Here is an 18,413-nt window from a genome sequence, read left to right on the forward strand (position 1 = left end):
AAATGAAAATAGATCCGGGCGTGCTCAACTATCTATCATAGTGAAAGCTGCCTAATGAAATTTACTTGCATCCGAATCCAATCTAAGCAGGGCAGTCATCCCTTTCTTTGAATGTAAGGGATTGGATACAGTTAGCTAAAAGTAAACCACATCAACAGGTACATGGCGAGTCCCCGCTGTCAGTAAATCTTAGCCAGGAAACTGAAACTGTCTTCAATTGCTCTTAATTAATTACTCTCAAAAGCTTGCACATCTTTTCAGCGGAGTTCTTCAATGGGAGTTGACCTCTTCTTGGTTCAATAACCTCCATGAAAATGATCTTCCTTTTTGTTTGGTTAGAAAGACTTTTGTAAGTAACGTGGCAAAGGGAAACAAACTTAATGCTGGTAGAAAATCAAGCACCAGGAAAGCAACAAGGAAAATTGACTCCACTGGAATGGGGTACAATTCGGGCTTGTTGGGCATGTGAATCATGGCCCAACTGAATTCAATCCTTAATTAAGGCTTGGCCCAATATCAGCCAGTGATGACAAGTGCATAGATGGGCTTTCTCAATCTTGGATCATTCATGCCCAATTCTTTAATTTATTAATGGAAGGCCTTATCCTTCTCTTCCATTCCAACTTAGAAAGAAGTCAGCATTTCATTTTCATGTTTTAAAAATTGTTCAAAAATTCATTTGGTGGTTAGAGTTGAGCTGAGGCGGTTGGATAAAAAAGATGCAATGGAGCCGCGTGCTAGTGCAGAATAAAAGTTTTGGCTCATCGTTGCATGTGCTGCGCGGGTCTAGGAAGCGCCTATAAGGTGTGCCTCCTTTTCGTCTTTGTTTTTGTGTTGGCGGTGTTGTTCATTGCCGCTTACAGAAGGAGATCGGGCGACCTAAAGTTCCGTGATCTTCTTTCTCTCTCTAATGTAACAACTTTCTCTTAAAAATAAAATAAAATAATAATCAAGGCTGCTATTGTGGTGGTTTGGGTCCTCGATAGGTTGTTAAAGCTATTTTATTGCTAAGGGTTTCCATCATTGTGGCTGGTGGGTGGCTTCTGGTGTTGAAGTTGTTGTGAAATTGCCGTGAATGGAGGGAATAGGGGTTGCATTACTGGGTTTGTTGGCTGCGATTAGGGAGGAGGAGCTTGAAACTTGGTTGGTGATGAGTGGATGGTTGTCATGAGGCACTGAAGATGGCGGTAGTGGGAGATGTTGTGGTGGAGGAGGTTTCCAATGTTTAAATTATTACCTCTTGTTTTTTAATTTTTATCCTCGTTCTTATTTTTTCATTGTTTGATTTTTTTTTTTTTAAAATCAACGTGAAAACAAAAGGCGAAAAGGGTAAAAAATTATAAAAATGTGAATTTATTTTTAGGAAATTTTTGCATTTTTTGAATTTTGGAGAACACAATCAACAAAAGCGTCAAAGTCATACTGAACAAAAGCGTTCATACAATGCAAGAACAAGCGCTCTCCATTGAATTGTTTTGGGAAGAAAATAAATCATAGTGAACCAAGAGGCTCGTAAAAAAAAATTGTTTGATTTTTAAGACTTTCCAGCTTTCATAAATTTTCTCCTCCTACCCTCTGTATAAACTTGCATGCATGCCTGTTTTGAAGATTCATTTCTTTGCATTAACGAGGATATAGTTCTGTGATTGACATATCATTAACGGACAAAGGCTTCGAGCCCGTCCTGCTTTTCACACAATATGCCGGCTTCCGAGGCAATGGTGGCGTTACAGAGAAACTATTGAGCATGAGAACTATTGTTGTCAATTTTGGTCTATTTTTTGGATCTTCTTGAACACACAATAAGGCAATATGGAGGCATCTAGTGATCTCATTTCTGGAGTAAGAATCTCCTAAGCTTGCATCCATTAGTTCCAGTGCTGTCCCATTTGTCCATTGTTTCCATGCCTGCAACCATCAATAGCTATGTTCAGAAACATTCTCTTATTCTCCCCGTCGTTGATCTTGGCATAAATAAAATAAAAATGTGTTCAATTAATTTTCTCTTACATAGCTTGGAAGGTCCATGCCATTGTCTGATTGATAGAGACTGCTGTTCTTTTTCCCACTGATAATCTCGAGCATCAAGACACCGAAGCTATACACGTCTGACTTAACGGAGTACTGTCCGTGCATTGCGTACTCCGGAGACATGTAACCACTAGAGTATATCCAACAGTCGGCATCGATTACAGAAAAAGAACATCGACAATTAATCCCTTCAATATTTACCATAATTAGCTAATTGAAACTGAATCAGTTTTCCTACTTTCAAATGATTTTGGCATCTTACATGGTTTGTCGAATCAAATCTGAAAATTAATGACTCATAGATTTATCATTTGGGGAAGCTAGGTATTTTTATGATTTAATATTTAGGAAAAAAAAAAAGCACAACAATTGATTATCGATATATGTTATTGGTCGAATGTCAACAATAAGCTAGGCATGACCTTATATAGTTTTTAACATGTATGTTCTATATATTAACATTTTTTTTTTAATTCGAAGATAGGTTTCCTCGTGCTCGGATCAACATACACGTGAATTAAGATTAGTCTTTTTTTTTTTTTGAAGGAATTGTTAGGAGCACTTTCCACATTATCTTTAGCGTACTTTGAAAAATTAAATAAATTCTCATCTTAAGAATTAAATCTTGAAAGAAATTTGTTATGTATATATCCTCTTCTTTTATGTAACTTCTCTTTTGATAATGTTTTAACATGGATGAAGTTATGCTTCTTGCTTCACTAAAAATAAGGGTTTAATAAACGATAGTGTAGACGAACAAAATATAGAATTTAGGCCTTAAAAGTACTCACAGTGTTCCAGCGATTCGGTTTGTAATTTCTTGACTTTGATCCCCTCCAAAAATCTTTGCCATACCAAAATCTGCAATCCTGGGATTCATTTCCCCATCCAACAAAACATTGCTTGGTTTAAGATCACGGTGGATGATTCGGAGGCGGGAATCTTCGTGAAGATAAAGGAGACCTCGAGCAATCCCCCCTATGATTTTGTACCGAATTGACCAATCCAACAGTCCTTGTTTTGCAGGATCTTCATGTATTTATAAAAATAAAAATAAAAATCAGAATGGAGCTAAGAAAAATAAATAATCAGGATGCATCACAAGCAAAATATTGGTTAAGAAAAGTCAAACCAAATAGGAAGTGGTCGAGGCTCTTGTTGGGAACAAACTCATAGACTAGTATCTTCTCTGCCCCTTGCAGGCAAAAGCCCAATAGCCTGACTAGATTTCTATGCTGAAGCTTGGCTATCAACAGGACCTCATTATTAAATTCTGCTGCACCTTGACCAGAATATTTTGATAGCCTCTTCACAGCTATTTGTTGTCCATTAGGAAGTTTTCCCTGAGAATGCACTAATTTCATCAATGGTTGAGCAAGCAATTTTTCGTAATTTCTTTAATCCTAATGCAACAAGGTCTTCTCTGCTCTTCAAAATTTAAACCCATCACGAATTGCTTACCTTGTAAACCTCACCAAATCCTCCTTCACCTAACTTGTTATCAGGGGAGAAATTGTTTGTGGCAGCTTCTATAGAACTCAAATCAAATTGCAAGGACTCCACAGTTGAAATCTCATCTCCATCTACACAACACAGATAGATCCTCGATTGAGTTTTTGAGAATATTATTATCCAACATCGGCAGAGCACACAACATAAAATACACTGTTTTGTTCCAATTAGAAAAGATTTCTAATGTTCTTTACCATCTTTTTCTGGCAAGGAAACTCTGTTTTTTCTTGCCCTTCTTCTCAGGAAACTGAACCCCATGCAGAAAAGCACCATAGAAACAGCAATGGAAATGACAATGGCTACAATCACAATTATTGAAACATGGCCTTTTCCTGAATGAAAACAAAAAGGTGTCAATCATATGCAGTGCACAATAATTCAGTCAGCTAATTAATTACTTTATTCTTCACGATATATTTTAAGTTCTAATACATATATTTTCTTAAAGAAAATGAAATAATAATTTCGGATGTTCAGAAAATAAGAATCACAATTATGTAAGAGTTAGAAATGCTCAAACAAATACAATTAGAAATGCTCAAACAAATACAATAAAAAATTCCATGCAATCTTAAATTGAAATATTAATTATCCATTTATCACAGCATGTTTCATCAATAAATCCATTTCCTAATCCATCTTTGAATAATGTTAGACTATCTGGTGATTTACAAGACCCAGAAGATTGCAACTAATTACTTTTTCATAACAGAAATAAGTAAAAAATTAAACAAAATGAATTTTAAGCAATTTTTAATCTTTAATTTTTGTCTTCTTAATTATAAAATAATAAATTATTTTTCTAGTGAGAATTAAAAAAATGTAATTTTTCTTAGAAATATGCCATAAATAAATAATTGGAAAAGGAATTTAATTTAATTTTTAATCGTTTTTTTAAGTTACAATAAAAAACCTAATACGTGTCTCTTTTTTTTACAAGTCAAAAATAGCAACAAAAAAATTTGCTTGATCATGAAGGAAGGGCTACTATAATCAATTGTTTAAATTGAAACCAAATAAAGACTATGTTGGTCCAACTAATTAATGTGGACAAAGCCAAAAAAAAATCAAACCAACTTTACCTTTTGGTCTTGTCAGTGGAGAGGGAGGAGGAGGTGGTGGCTTTGCCGCAACCGTTGTTATATTATAAAACTTAAAGGTTTCATACCGGACATTACAACTTGGATATAGGATGCTTACTCCCGGCCTTTGGCTACAGCAACTAGGCAAAATAGAAATAGCTATCCTAAGACATCGATTACAATCCGAGCTTGACAAGTCCGGTGTGCACTGCGCAAGGCTGTACAAGTTTGGAGACTTGGTGAAATATTCTCCAACTGCAAACTTTTTACCTCCTGAAGTAGCAATTGTAGCCTGAGTGACTGTATAATTCATGGTGGTTGCCACTAGCCGGTTAAAGCGTTCAGGTTCGTCTGCGATATTCTGATCAGATTTAAACATGAACACTCCAGGGTCTTGGTCCATGGTAGCGAAAAAAGCCCTGTTTGAGTAGCGCAAGAGGCACAAATCGTACCATAAAACAACCACTTTTTGAACTGGGCAACGTTGGATTGCCTCTTTGGCAGCCAAGGCGACACAAATCTGGCAAGTATTTTTGTCAACGTCGCCACGGCAAAGGAACATGCCATAAACATCATCAGGGTCCAGCCCTATAGAGGAGTTGTAGAATCCATTGAGATTATTGCGGGGTGCATCGGACAAAAGTGAAAAAAGGAGGAGAATTAAATTGGTTTGGAAAGTGCTGTTTCTCGTGTAAGTTGTGTCGTTACTGCATGAATGATAGAGATAAGAAGGGTCCTGTGATTTAGTGATAGTAGCAAGGCTAAGCAAGGAGAGTAGAGCTATGAAGAAATTGAGAGACTTCATTTTTGGTGATCAAGTTTTCTAGCCAGCAGCTCTTATTTTTGCTACTAGCCCTGCGAATATTTGAAGATTTAAGTCAATGAAGTAAATAATGCTTGCATTGACTGTAAAAATAGGTACGAGCTAAAGGTCTCGATCAACTTTCAAAACTACTCCATTGTTGTGCAGAACTGACCCATCAAAAATTCAATGAGAACATGGAAAAAAAATATGAAGAATCCTAATCAAATTAATTTGTGGAAATTTGTTTCGTGAAAACTGTTGTTGGATGGCAACAGAAGTGCTAAAGGAGACACAAGTCTTCAACGTAATGCGTGGGTTGCAATGCTAGTGGACGGAGAGTCATTATCAATCACTGTTCTTTGCCGCGTTGCTCTCTGCTCTCCTTGTGCGCGAACATTTCTTTGAATTTTCTACAAAATGTTTTTTCGACGAAGGGATTTACATTTGCAATTATCTATCAATTAGAGTTTTGAGATACTTCTAGTTTTTTTTTAGATAATAGTCCATATTATTATTAAGAAAATGGCTAAAAAGATAAGCTTTTGAGGTTTTGAAACAAGGGAAGGAAAACATGGGGGCAAAAGAAAAGAAAAGACAATTGAAATCAGCTCCTCCCTTCTGCAGAACCGTTGGCATTACAACTGCTATGAACATTCTCGCCATTGAGGTCCAAAGAATTAGAATCAAGCCTCAGTCATAATTAATGAGAAACTTCGAAGGACCTTGGAAAAACAGTTTTGAAGGTTTGGGGCAGCACCATTAAAGATAATATTATTTCGATGAACCCGAAAACTCCATACAACGCAAAAAAAAGAAGTTTTCATAAGAAATTTTGTTGTTTGCCTTTCACTATAGAAAACTATTGATAGCACATATAATCAACATATTTTAAAAAAACACTACTAATACCCTATCTTGAAAGAAATTTCATTCGTAGATTCCTAGCAAAGTGGCCATGGATGAAGAAGTGACTTGAAAATTTCAGGCTTTTATTGTAAAATACATATCTTGATTCCTGAAAGGTAAGGAAATCATGCTGAAACAAGAAAATTTCGGCGGATGCTTTATCTTGAACAACAAACCAGAGGAATAATTGCAGTTTTGGTGGGGCTTGTTTTGTCCAAACTAAAAATTGAAATGGTTGAGCATCATTATAGAGCAGCTGATCCATCATATTGGAACATGATTTTACTCTAAAAAGGCCATTTATATTAAACGTGTAAATTTTTTTATCTAGCCTGAAGTATAACATAGTCTTGGAACCAATGAGGATGATAATAGTGATAACTGCTCTTGTTCAAATCAAAAAATATACATCATATTTGATTTTGGTGTCACTTTAGAACTCACTTCAAGTGAAACATTAAAATAAAATATATGAATTCAACGAAACTTTTTACGTTAAAATTGGAATTGAGAAAAGAGGAGTGAAATGTTATTAGTGAATAAAAAAGTGATTGACAAGATAAATATTATCATCCTACAAATTATTTTAGTTTTAGTGATTTTTAAATTAATCTTTTTAATTTTTTCAATGTACAGCACGGACAAGTGGGAAACAAAAGATTTTCTCGTACAAATGTGAAAAGAACCCTTAATTACTACCTCCTACCAATGTCACATGCGTGTCCAGCGGCACCCTTACCTGTGATATTAATCTATACTCAACCATGGTGGCCAATAATAAAAGCTTGAAATTAAAAGGTTTGCTTTTTTTATAGTCTCAGATTCAAACCCTAGATTGCTCATATGATAGCCACTGAAGGTTTATATAGTCATTAACTTCAGGGTCTGTGGAATTAGTCGAGGTACGCGCAAGCTGGCTCGGACACCCACGTTAATAAAAAAAAAAAAATCTATACTCGAGCCTGGTATCCTATATATGTTTTTAAAACAATGTCTAAGTTAATGTTCTATAATAATAATAATAATAATACATGCGACAAAAATGCGTTTGAGTTTGTCCAAGTTTTTTTTTTTTTTCAAAAACATTCTTTTAAAAGTTTTGTAATTTCAACCTTTATTCCTACCATATATTTGGATCAGATTTAGATAATTGATTTTAATTAACTTAATTTTCATCATTAAATATGAAATTACTAAATATAAAAGCAAAAATTGTAAGAACAATATGAGAAATATAAACAAGAGAGAGAGAGTAAATTATTCTTTTAAATGTTTTACAATCCAACCATGTTTCTAAAAACAATTGATTTTTTTTTTTTAGTTTTAAATAAATTTTAATACACACACACATATAAATATTATTTTAATAGATTTCCAAATAAAAATAATTTAAAAAACATAATCCAACACTCTCAAATAATCTCTATTAGTATCTCTGCCAGCTTCTTCTTGTATACACATTCGCACAAGTAAAATATGGAAGCCAGGAAGAGCCTTTCAGTTTTCGCCGTCCTCCCTTTTCTTGTTCTCTTTACCACTTCTAGTAAAATGCTACATCTACCCTACGCCGTTTTATTTATTGTAAACTTCGGTAGATAGCAGATTATTTACACACAAAGGGATGAAATCACTAAAACTGATCGACATTCACACATCCAAGTACTTGGATATAAACGTGGAAGTGCGTGTCTCATAGAGAACCTGCACACCCATATTTTAGAACTTGGTCATTTTCCAGGAAATGCTTGAAAAATTCTAAATTTATAAATACAGTCTGTTACCTAACGTGAAAGTAATGGACTTGAATACATGAAGGTCTTGTAAAGATTCTTTCAATGACTCGATTCCTTCTTTCTGAGTGCAGGTAGCGAAAAGATGCTGGCAAATGCTGTGAAAAAGATGAATGCAATAACGGATGCGTGGCGCGGGCTCTTATGGATGTTGCTTCTTTTTAGAAAAGCCAGATGACACTTGTGTCTGCCGTTACCCTCTGCTGATTCCTACTCCTAGTTGCAACACAAGTTTCAGTGTATTTCACTATCCATGTCAAATGGGATGACTAAAGGTAAAAATAAGTAAAGGGAAAAACAAGTAAATCATTACTAATTGTTTTCTGTCATTGCAGGCGCGCTCAGTCTGAACTTTGACACTATTTGAATCCAGATTCCAAATGAAAATATATCCATGCGTGCTCAACTATCTATCATGGTGAAAGCTGCCTAATGAAATTTACTTGCATCCGAATCCAATCTAAGCAGGGCAGTCATCCCTTTCTTTGAATGTAAGGGATTGGATACAGTTAGCTAAAAGTAAACCATATCAACAGGTACATGGCGGGTCCCCGCTGATTCAGGTTTACAGTCCCCTTTTGCCTTAATTGACCCAGTTAAAATCCCATCAGACAATATTGAAAAATGTAATTAAGAGAACCTCCCCCCTTCTCTCAATCTTCATCTAAACATGTTAGTTGCAGTTGATATAACGTATAACTCAAATATTAGAGCTTCATGGAAAGAAATTCGATTCTTCATTTGTCACAAAATCTCTCACTTATCAAGAATGGTATATTTCTCTTGAAGGTCAGAGAAATGCAAAACAGTTAGCCTGATCAAGCCAACTGTTCAGGTATGCATCCACTACTAATAAATGTGTACTACGCATATTCACTCTGAGAGTTGGAAGTGCAGGTAAGAAACTGATTGTTAGGAATTACTAAGTTCCTGAAAGAAACTGACTCACCATTGTTTTTCAAAATCCTTTATACCATGAAATCTTTTTGAATAACAACAAAGTCTCAATATCAGATTCTTTATTCACATCATGCAGCCTCGACAACAATCTGCCAACCTTACAAAAACATGGAGCTGCAAGTATTGCACACGCTGCTAGTGCTTGAATCTTCACAAGACATTTTAAGATTATCACCATCAATCTTCAAGAACCATGGTTATGGTTCTCATTTCCCCCCAAATTTTTCCATGTTAAATCACTATAAATATTCTGCATAATCAAAACTTCACAATAGTCTCCTAATTGAATTATAGCCATAAAGGTTGCAAGGTTATGAGCAGCTAATTTCTCCATCAAATAAAAACTGTTCATCTGTAATAAACTTGCACAAGCAAAGTTCGAGAGAATAGAAAGCTAAAAGCAATACCATCAATCACTTATCCAAGTATCATTAATAGTACATCTAGAAGAAGAATGGGGCAGGATACACTAGCACCATATCGGTATACAATACTATTACTCAGGTTCTACAACAACAAGAACAAAAAATCCCTTGCAAACTTTACAAAATCAGACTAAAAGATGGTTTGTTCAATAATTGAACATGCATCCTTCCCCGTGCAAAAATTGCAAACTTCAACTAATTACTAACCTACTGTAGCCCTAATTATTCACAAACAAAAGGTGCAGCTAAAACAAGTCCATTTCAACTTCCATACCTCACAACCAAAATCACAGAAAATTAAAATCTGATAATTATTTATTTATCCAGTCATAATTACCAAAAACACACTTGCAATCCTAAAAATCAATAAGCAAAGATCACCAACTCCACGAAATTAAGCAACACAACAGTCAATTAAACACGGAAACGATACATGAACACATGCATGGATATATAGATTGCAGAAATAAAGTAGTGTAATAATTCAAAAGCATCGATAACAAACCCTAGCAATTCCAAAACAACAAAAAGAGTTTCCATTTTCTTATACTAATCTAATTAACAAGAGTCTACTTATCTTTAGTAGAAACACCATATTTCTCCTGCATCTTAGCAATCTCTTCTTCTTTCTTCTTCTGATCAAACTTCTTATTCATCTTCGCTGGCTGATAATACAGCACAATCAAATACCGATTCGCCACATTGAACCCTGACAAGTGATCCACTGCCGTTTTGGCATCGTATATATCTTCATAAACCACAAAAGCAGTGCCTCTAGTGTCCTTGTTGGTTCCAATCCGGATTTGACGAATCGCTCCGTATTTGCCAAATATATCGTACATCTCTTCGCTGGATATGTTGAATGGAAGATTACGGACGTAGAGGACGCGGTTCACCTCAGGTGGAAGACGGGTGTTGCCTTTGCGGAGGCTGATTGTTTGCGCCATTAGTGTGGTATTGTTTGGGTACTGAGAAAGCGGGGCAAAGTTTTTGGGGTTTTCTTTCTAATGTGTGTGTTAGAGGGGGACTTCAAAAGGAAGAAGGGGAAATCATTCAATATATTGTGGGGCGGTGTAGGCGTGGTGTCGGCTTTACAACGGGTGTTATGAAGCCACGAACGAATTGTCGTTCGGTATCCAAGAATGTCGAAAAAAATCCGTGTCCCCCCCCCCCTAATAATTCAATTATGATTCGTTTTCTTATAGTGAATTTTTAATTTCTTATAGAAACATAACTCATAATTCGTTAAAAAAAAAGTTCCACTGAGGAATTTTTCTTTTTACGTTGCCGAAACAACATTTGAAATAATGCCTCCACGACCAGTCATATATAGGAAAATTCTATAGTATATATAAAGTAATTAGAATATTAATTAATTTATAGAATATTTTTTTTAAAAAAAACATAAAATATATAAAATTCATGATATATAAGCTTATAAAATTATTAATAAAATATCATTAACTACCAGGTCGCTAAGTGCCATTAAAAATCTCTCTCTCTCTCTTTTCTTTTTTCTTTTTGCCTTTAATAGCATTAGAGTAACTAGGGATGAAGGGTGGGATTTAGGGGTTTTATAGAGGTTTTGTGGAAAAATCATGTTACCACCATCCCTCCCGAATAGAAATGTTACACTTTAGCCCTCTAGGAATCAAAGTATGTAATATCCCTATCCTTTTAGGTTTTGTATGAATTGCATTCTAAATCACGTTTCATAAAAACTTGATTTTTTTTTTGTTTAAAATTAAATTTTTATATTTTTTGAATAATTTTGATATGATGATGATATTAATAATAATTTTTTAAAATTTAAAAAATATTTTAAAAAACAACCACTATAATACTTATAAATACCCCAATAGTGTATTCAATTTTTTTTTTTGGATTAATATAGGTGTTCAGATCAGTTTGCGCGTATCTTAATTAATTTTATAGGTCCTGAAATTAATGATCATGTAAACCTCTAATAACCCTAAAATTTATAAAATTCAAATTAATAATTTCTATCAAGCAATTTTTAAAACTACGGTATTCAATTCTAATATGTCTCAGACTAGCCCGTGCCAGCCAAACTACGCTTGTTATTGTAATTTTAATCGAATCAAAACTTTCCAAAACAAAAACATGTCCTTCATAACATAACCTAGAAAACGAATGATTTGTCATTCCAGCTAAACTAACGGCTTGTCTCTCATTAATCGTTTGTCAAGTGAATGGCAGGAATTGAATCTGGAAGTTCATCCCCACAACCAGTTTTTTTTTCCTTTTCTTCTGAAGATGGCCGCTGGTCAAGGATAACCATCCACTAAAAAGTAAAGGCTGTATTGTATTCATCATCACTGATGATTCTTCAGTAATACAACCACATTCTAAATTTGGCACTTGTTTTTAATTTCTACTCTCGAGTTTTGAACTGCCATTGTCTAATTTAATCTGTGTTCTGCTACTTGAAAAGAAGAAGATGCCATTCTTGTGGCAGGAAACAGGTTGGCACCATCTTTGATTCTTTCCATCCAGCAGTAAAATAGGGCATCAACCCTAAATTTCACTTAAAAATAGACTTGTACTGTATACATACCTATAGCCTCTCATTCACAATATTACACCCGCCCCTTCATCATGGAAAGGAGGAGGGTAAGTTCAAGAGTTCAAGGAGAAAATCTGGTTTCGAATTTCCTGTGTGTTTTGATTTTGATGTTGGTATTTTCCAACAAGAATTCTCGTAAACTATCAGGAGTGTTGTTATCAGCATTAGAGATAGATGGGAACTGGAGCAAAGCTTTTCTTGTTTTTGATATCGAAGATCATAAGCGAGCATCAATTTATACTAGCTATTATCCCCGGCTTTTATTTTTGTAAACGGGGATCCTTGATCTTGTTTTGATTAATATGCGTTAATGACCAAGGGGGTATTAACCAAAACAAGATCATAACGGAAGCTGAATGCCTCCTCAAATTTACTTAACATTAACAACGATTAATTACAAGTATATCTAGTTAAATCACGTTTAAATCTCATGCAAACCGTGCAAGCTTCTGCTGCAAGACATTGATGGCTACGACTTCATTTTGTTACAGAAAAATGGAGGGCTCTCTGTTCCTCAATTTGGAGGGTGGAACTCCAAGAACCCAGTTCCTACAGACTATTCCGTGGTGTTCACGCAAGCTCGTGCTAACAGGAGGCAACATAAGTCCGATGTCAGGCACGCCAGCCTTGGAAATGAAAGGGAATTGCTTGCTGCTGCAAACCAACACGAAGACTCTGTCACGGTGAGTCTACAGTTTACTCTTTATCTTATTTATACAGTCTGGTTTAACAGAGGGATTATTCTGCCTGCTTGATTGAATCCTGCATTTCCCCATTTGTTGCCATGCTCACCTTGTAATGGTCCATATCCCCTGGTCATAGGTAAACGCATATGGATCATTGCATGGCAGAGCATGACCTAACAGTAGGAGGGAGGAGAAGTACAAAAATAAAAAATAAAAAATATCATATCATACTGATGCATTCTGCTTTCTAATTCTTCTCCATATGTATTGCCGTGCAGAAGCGAAAGAAGTTCTTCACCTACATTAATTGCTGTATTAGGCCTTGATTTCCTAAGAACCGGCCCCCGGTTCATCAACTCTCCTGTAATTTTCAAGTATTTAAATATTAATTTATAGTTTGTAAATCTGTAGCACATTCATATATTCAAAAAGTAACATGATATGAATGATACTTGGATTACAATACTTTCAATTCATGCATTTTTACTGGTGTAGGGATAATTCTAGAGGCTCGAAAGATAAATGTATAATTAAAAAAATATACATACACTTGAGATAATTAAATGAACACATTAAATTTAGATTTCAAAATTAATCCCAGCACCCCCTTTCAATTTAATTTTGCATTTCTTGAAATTTAAAAATATTTTAAAAAATCATTTTGTTATAGACGATCTTCTTTTCTCATCTCTTGTTTTTATTTTTTATTTTTGGATAGCTACATTGCTACCATAATTTTTTGGATCTTCCATCTTTATCTTGAAAAGATTTTTAGCTACTCTTTTCATCATGGTTAGCTAATAGCATCTCATTGCTATCTTTTCATCATGCTTTTCTTCATCAGCTCATAGTCATTTTTCTCCTTTTATGATCATCACCACATTTCTCTAGCTACTAGCTTTTCTTTGAAAAATCTTTTTTTCAAGATTTAGCTCTTCGAGCGACCTTTGTGTATTTGGCCAACTCTTCATTAGGCTATTAGCTGCTTCTTCACCATGGCTCATTTGCTATTTTCCTCTTTTTTAGGAAGTTTTTTTTTTTTTTTTTTTTAAAGTTCTATCCCTTCTCTTTTTCATGTGGGATTTCTTTTATACCACACACTCTCTTATACAATAAGGACTTGTCAGCTTGCACTAAGCCTCTCTCTTAAATTTCTTATTATCTCTCTCTCTCTCTCTCTCTCTCTCTCTCTCTCTCTCTCTCTCTCTCCTCCATTTACTAACTCTTGTTCCATTGCCTATTTACTTTCATGATTTTTTCTTTTTTTAACATATATGCTCCATTGAATCTCTCAGACACCCCCTACTAGCTTGAACTAACTGTGATACCTCATTGGAAATAATTAAAGAGACAGAGCAGGTAGGAAGGGAAGCATGGTGGGAGACCATTCTCGTATCGTATCGTATCGTATCATATCGTATCACTCTTTTAAGAGAAGAAGTCCCTCTGGACTTGGACTTAGATTACTATAACTCTTTTAATACATGTTTTTATACTGATCTAAGGATAATTTTAGATGCTTAATAAGATAACTACATCATCAATACATATACATGCACCTAGAAGAATTAAAGAAAACTTTGAATTTAGACTTAAAAATTAATTGCAGCACTCCCTTTTAATTTTTAAAATCTCACATCCCATGAATTTGAAATATATTGGGAAAGCTTGCGAATTGTAAATTAGTTCTTCTTCTTATTATAACCATTTCCCATGGCTTTCATCTCGTGAATTTCTTGGATATTTGTTTTAATCATTTTCTAGCATCATGACTAATGACATCTCATTTTCATCTCTTCAATCTTCATTTCATTATTAATTATATTTGTTAGAATATAGCTCCTCTAGGCTATATGCTATTGCTACCAATTTCTTTATCAAGAATCTTGAGCTATCTTCCTTTCTCTATACGTGATTCTTATTATACCATCTCATCTTTTATGCAAGGACTTGTCAACTTGCAATTAGCTTATCTTGGCTTTCTATATTGTTAAGCTCTACCATCTTGCACCTCTATTTTTTTTTCTTATTTGAATGTTAGTTGTTTATTAATTCACTTTTGGGATTTCCCCCCTACTTCTACACACATGCTCCAATTCTCTTAAACGCTCTATGATACCATTTTGTTGCAAAAAAATGGTGTATGAAGGGATGATGAAACATATCTCATCCATTTGATATAACTCTCACCTTTTGTTGTATGCCTTTGTTATTACGTAAGGCTGTGTGGCTTGCATTTGTTTTATATATATATATAAACAATAGAATATTAAGAGATTACAACTACTTTAAAAGTAGTGATATGACATATATTGATAAACAATGTTGTTAAAAATATTTTTTCAACACGACATAAAAAATGCAATATAATCTTGGATTATAAAAGCATAAGTAATTTTCTTAACTAATTATATGAACAATTTCAGCCAAGTAGTAAATAACAATATAACATAATTAAGACAAAAGTAAAATAAATAATACAAAAATTCAAGTATCTTAAAATACATAGTTCTAATAAAAATTCATAAAATTAAAATCCTTTACAATACAATTATGCTAATAGAATTTTATTAATTAACAATCAACAAGCCTAAAACATGTAAACTAAAACCAACATTATTGCCTTCATCTTTCTTGTTATTCCTAAAACATTCATCAAGATTATTATCATCTATACAATTATTACTGCTATTATTAGTTTCAATACCAAAATTCTAAACATAACATCAATATTGTTAATAATATTTAACCCAAAACTCCTTGAATTCTCCTGTTAGCTTCAATTTAAATATCTAAATCATCTAAGTACCATGACTTTTTATTTTAACATCACTAAAAAAAAATTCTTTATCACTTTGATAAATCAATCACGCAACCCAGGGTTAAGACTCTAAAATCTGATCATCCAAACACTAATGTCATCCAACCATTTGTTGCAATTGCGATGAACAATTTTGATGGATCTGATCTTTTTGGTGCATTCTTTTCTAGTTCTAATCCGGCTTCTTAACCAACTTAATTAAAGTCCTATTAATGATGGCGGTCTTAACAAATTGGATGGGAAGTCTTTGTCAAGCTCTCATCCTCCACAAAAGAAGGAGGGTTTCAAGGTGAAGTCTGGAACATAGGCAAGCTCACTTAATCATGGAGTGATTGATCTTAATACATCTCACTCTTTTGAATTTTGAACTATTTATAGCAGTACTCTTGCTTTATAATGCACATAAAGACATAAGAAATAAAAAGAGGAGGAAAAATATATGTGGAAATAAAGAATCGAAGAGGGTCCATACAACTTTTATTATAACAAAAGCTAAATGATGTGAGAAAAAATCATCATAGATCAAGAGACATTTTGCTGTGAATTGTAATAATAGTTTCATTTTTAATTACTCATCTTTTCACGAGCAGATAAACATTTCCTTGGTTGTCTTCCATAAGGGTATTCAAGTTTTTTAAATTTTAGAGTACAAGCAAATAACAATTTTAGCATCAGAAAAGACAAAAAAAAAAAAAAGCTTTGCCTTTGGGGGTATTTTGGTATTTTTATATGAGTATTTTGTGTACTTAAAAGGACCATGAGGGGCGTTTTAGTATTTTCATGTTGTATTTGTATTTTGTATTTTTAAATTAAAAAAGTTGATGCGTGTTCCATATGTTTAAACGAGTGGGCGGTGCTCGCGCCATTAAGGAGGCGCGTAAGCCACTTCTTGGTGACCAAATCTGGTCATTTGTCGTATCATTAGATGTGTAATCATGCTCTTTTGCACATGGAGCGGCGCATATAGACATGTCATGGCTGAATTGCCACCGATGATTGATTGTTTGATTTTTTTTTTATTTTCTCTCTCCTGACAACTAAGTGCACTATTGACCTCTCTTTGCTTGGGTATAACATGGGTTTCCAGACCTAAGCGCTTTGGATGTGGCAACCATGTGTGATGCCAAACCCAGGCGCGGGTCAAGCATAAATTGACAGACCTAGGCACACAAGTCTAGCATTCTCTCTCTCTCTCTCTCTCTATATATATATATATATATATAAAAGTAAATTCAACTCATCATCTGATTAATAAAAAGACTAATATTAGTAAAAAATTTGAAAAGAAATTTCTTAATTCATAAAAATGGACTATTTTATAGAATGCAACATACAATATAAGTTATTCTTATTTTTAATTTATGCACCATGTAAAACTCTAATATATATATATATATATATATATATATATATATATATATATATATATATATAAGTTACTTGAGAACTAAACTATATAATATTGTCGTTATACTTTATTTTGATTATCAAAACTCTAAAAAGCTTAAAAAAATCAACAAAAAATATAAACATTAAAATTAAAAATTAATTATTCTACTTTAAAACTCATCAGAATAAATTGAACTATTTATTAATTTTTTATAGGTTATTTTTTGCTACTGTCTTACATTGTTTTTATTATTTTAAATAAAAATTATTACTATCAAAGTCTTTCTTGGTTATTGTTTAGAGCATGATAGTTGTGTTTGTTTCAATTCTTTTCATGAATCATAAACTAATTTATTTATTTATTATTAATTTATAATCATGTGGTATATAATTTAATTATGTCCCTAATTTTTAATTAAAATCAATTATAAATTATATTATGTGTTTCAAAAATTAAATAAATCAATTATTATTTGATAAAACAAAGATTAATCTGGGTAAATATTCAAATTTATTTATTTATAAATAATTCTAAATAACTTAATTATCGGTTGGGTCTGGCATGGCCGCCAGACCCAAGATCCTTGAGGGGCCATGCCGGACCCAACATATTTGAGTCTAGCGACACGGTCATCCATGATCCAAGGCTCTTGGGTTAAGTCACTTGAGTCTAGGATGATCGTCAAATCCATATTCTTGGATCTTACATGGTTGACAGATTCAAGTTGTTTGGGTCTAGCATGGTCTCGATTCAAAAAAGTTTAAAAAACATTATCTATATTTTTAATATATATTTTTTATTTTTTTTAAATAATATAGTACTTGAAGTAATTCGTATTATCTCTCTATTTTTTATTTAGTATTTGCCCATTCAATTTGTACGGGAGGGTATCTATTTTGCAGCAAAGAGGTGAAATGTGTGCAGAGGCAATAATTGAGGAGTGACGACAAATTCTAGGCCGGCTAGAATTGGAATTGGAATCGGAAGAAATTTTTCATATCTTGCTTCAAAATTTATGGGTAATTTGACGAGTCCTCCTTCCCCAATTTCACGAAGAAGAAAGCTACCATCACGGGGGAAGAAGACTACATGATGAGAATAATTCAATCAGGGCTGTGAATTTTTATGATTTGAAACTAGAAGTTTTATGGCTCGATCTGGGGCTGATTTGGTGGCGAGTGAGGCTGGGGAGTTGCTGTTTTTATTCAGGCCTGTTCATCGAAGGAGACTGTCACTATGGCTTTGAGTGGCTAAGAGAGTGGTTGTTTGATGAAGGAGATGGCATGCTGTCGTGATGGCATCATTGGTGGTATTACAGAGAGGGTTGTTGTTGTTATGTGCTAGGGTTAATTTAGGAGAAATGTGAGTTAATTAGAAGAGCATTTATAATTCCATTAAACTCGGAAAATCTATCATTT

At 33.8% G+C, this 18,413-nt stretch overlaps 2 protein-coding genes across 2 annotated transcripts; both read right to left on the reverse strand.

Moving 5' to 3' along the window:
* Window positions 1–1,330: 1,330 nt before the first annotated feature.
* LOC118055611 (cysteine-rich receptor-like protein kinase 10) lies at window positions 1,331–5,583 on the reverse strand. Its single transcript, XM_035067566.2, has 7 exons — window positions 4,626–5,583; window positions 3,738–3,875; window positions 3,493–3,614; window positions 3,164–3,374; window positions 2,823–3,060; window positions 2,011–2,161; window positions 1,331–1,908 (listed from the first exon to the last, which is right to left on the reverse strand). The coding sequence occupies exons 1-7, from the start codon at window positions 5,428–5,430 to the stop codon at window positions 1,624–1,626; spliced, it is 1,950 nt and encodes a 649-aa protein (XP_034923457.1). The 5' UTR covers window positions 5,431–5,583; the 3' UTR covers window positions 1,331–1,623.
* A 4,342-nt stretch (window positions 5,584–9,925) lies between these two features.
* On the reverse strand, window positions 9,926–10,563 carry LOC118055605 (splicing factor 3B subunit 6-like protein). Its single transcript, XM_035067561.2, has one exon. It carries the CDS (start codon window positions 10,456–10,458, stop codon window positions 10,081–10,083), a length of 378 nt encoding a protein of 125 aa, XP_034923452.1. The 5' UTR covers window positions 10,459–10,563; the 3' UTR covers window positions 9,926–10,080.
* Window positions 10,564–18,413: the final 7,850 nt, after the last annotated feature.

Source organism: Populus alba, chromosome 1 (genome assembly GCF_005239225.2).
Source record: "Populus alba chromosome 1, ASM523922v2, whole genome shotgun sequence".
Classification (NCBI taxonomy): Eukaryota; Viridiplantae; Streptophyta; class Magnoliopsida; order Malpighiales; family Salicaceae; genus Populus; species Populus alba.

Coding starts and splice junctions, on each gene's coding strand:
- LOC118055611 (XM_035067566.2), bottom strand. CDS start 5,430: ATGAAGTCTCTCAATTTCTTCATAGCTCTACTCTCCTTGCTTAGCCTT. Junction 3,876..4,625: donor TCCACTGACAAGACCAAAAG/GTAAAGTTGGTT, acceptor GTTTTCATTCAG/GAAAAGGCCATGTTTCAATA. Junction 1,909..2,010: donor GCATGGACCTTCCAAGCTAT/GTAAGAGAAAAT, acceptor TGATGGTTGCAG/GCATGGAAACAATGGACAAA.
- LOC118055605 (XM_035067561.2), bottom strand. CDS start 10,458: ATGGCGCAAACAATCAGCCTCCGCAAAGGCAACACCCGTCTTCCACCT.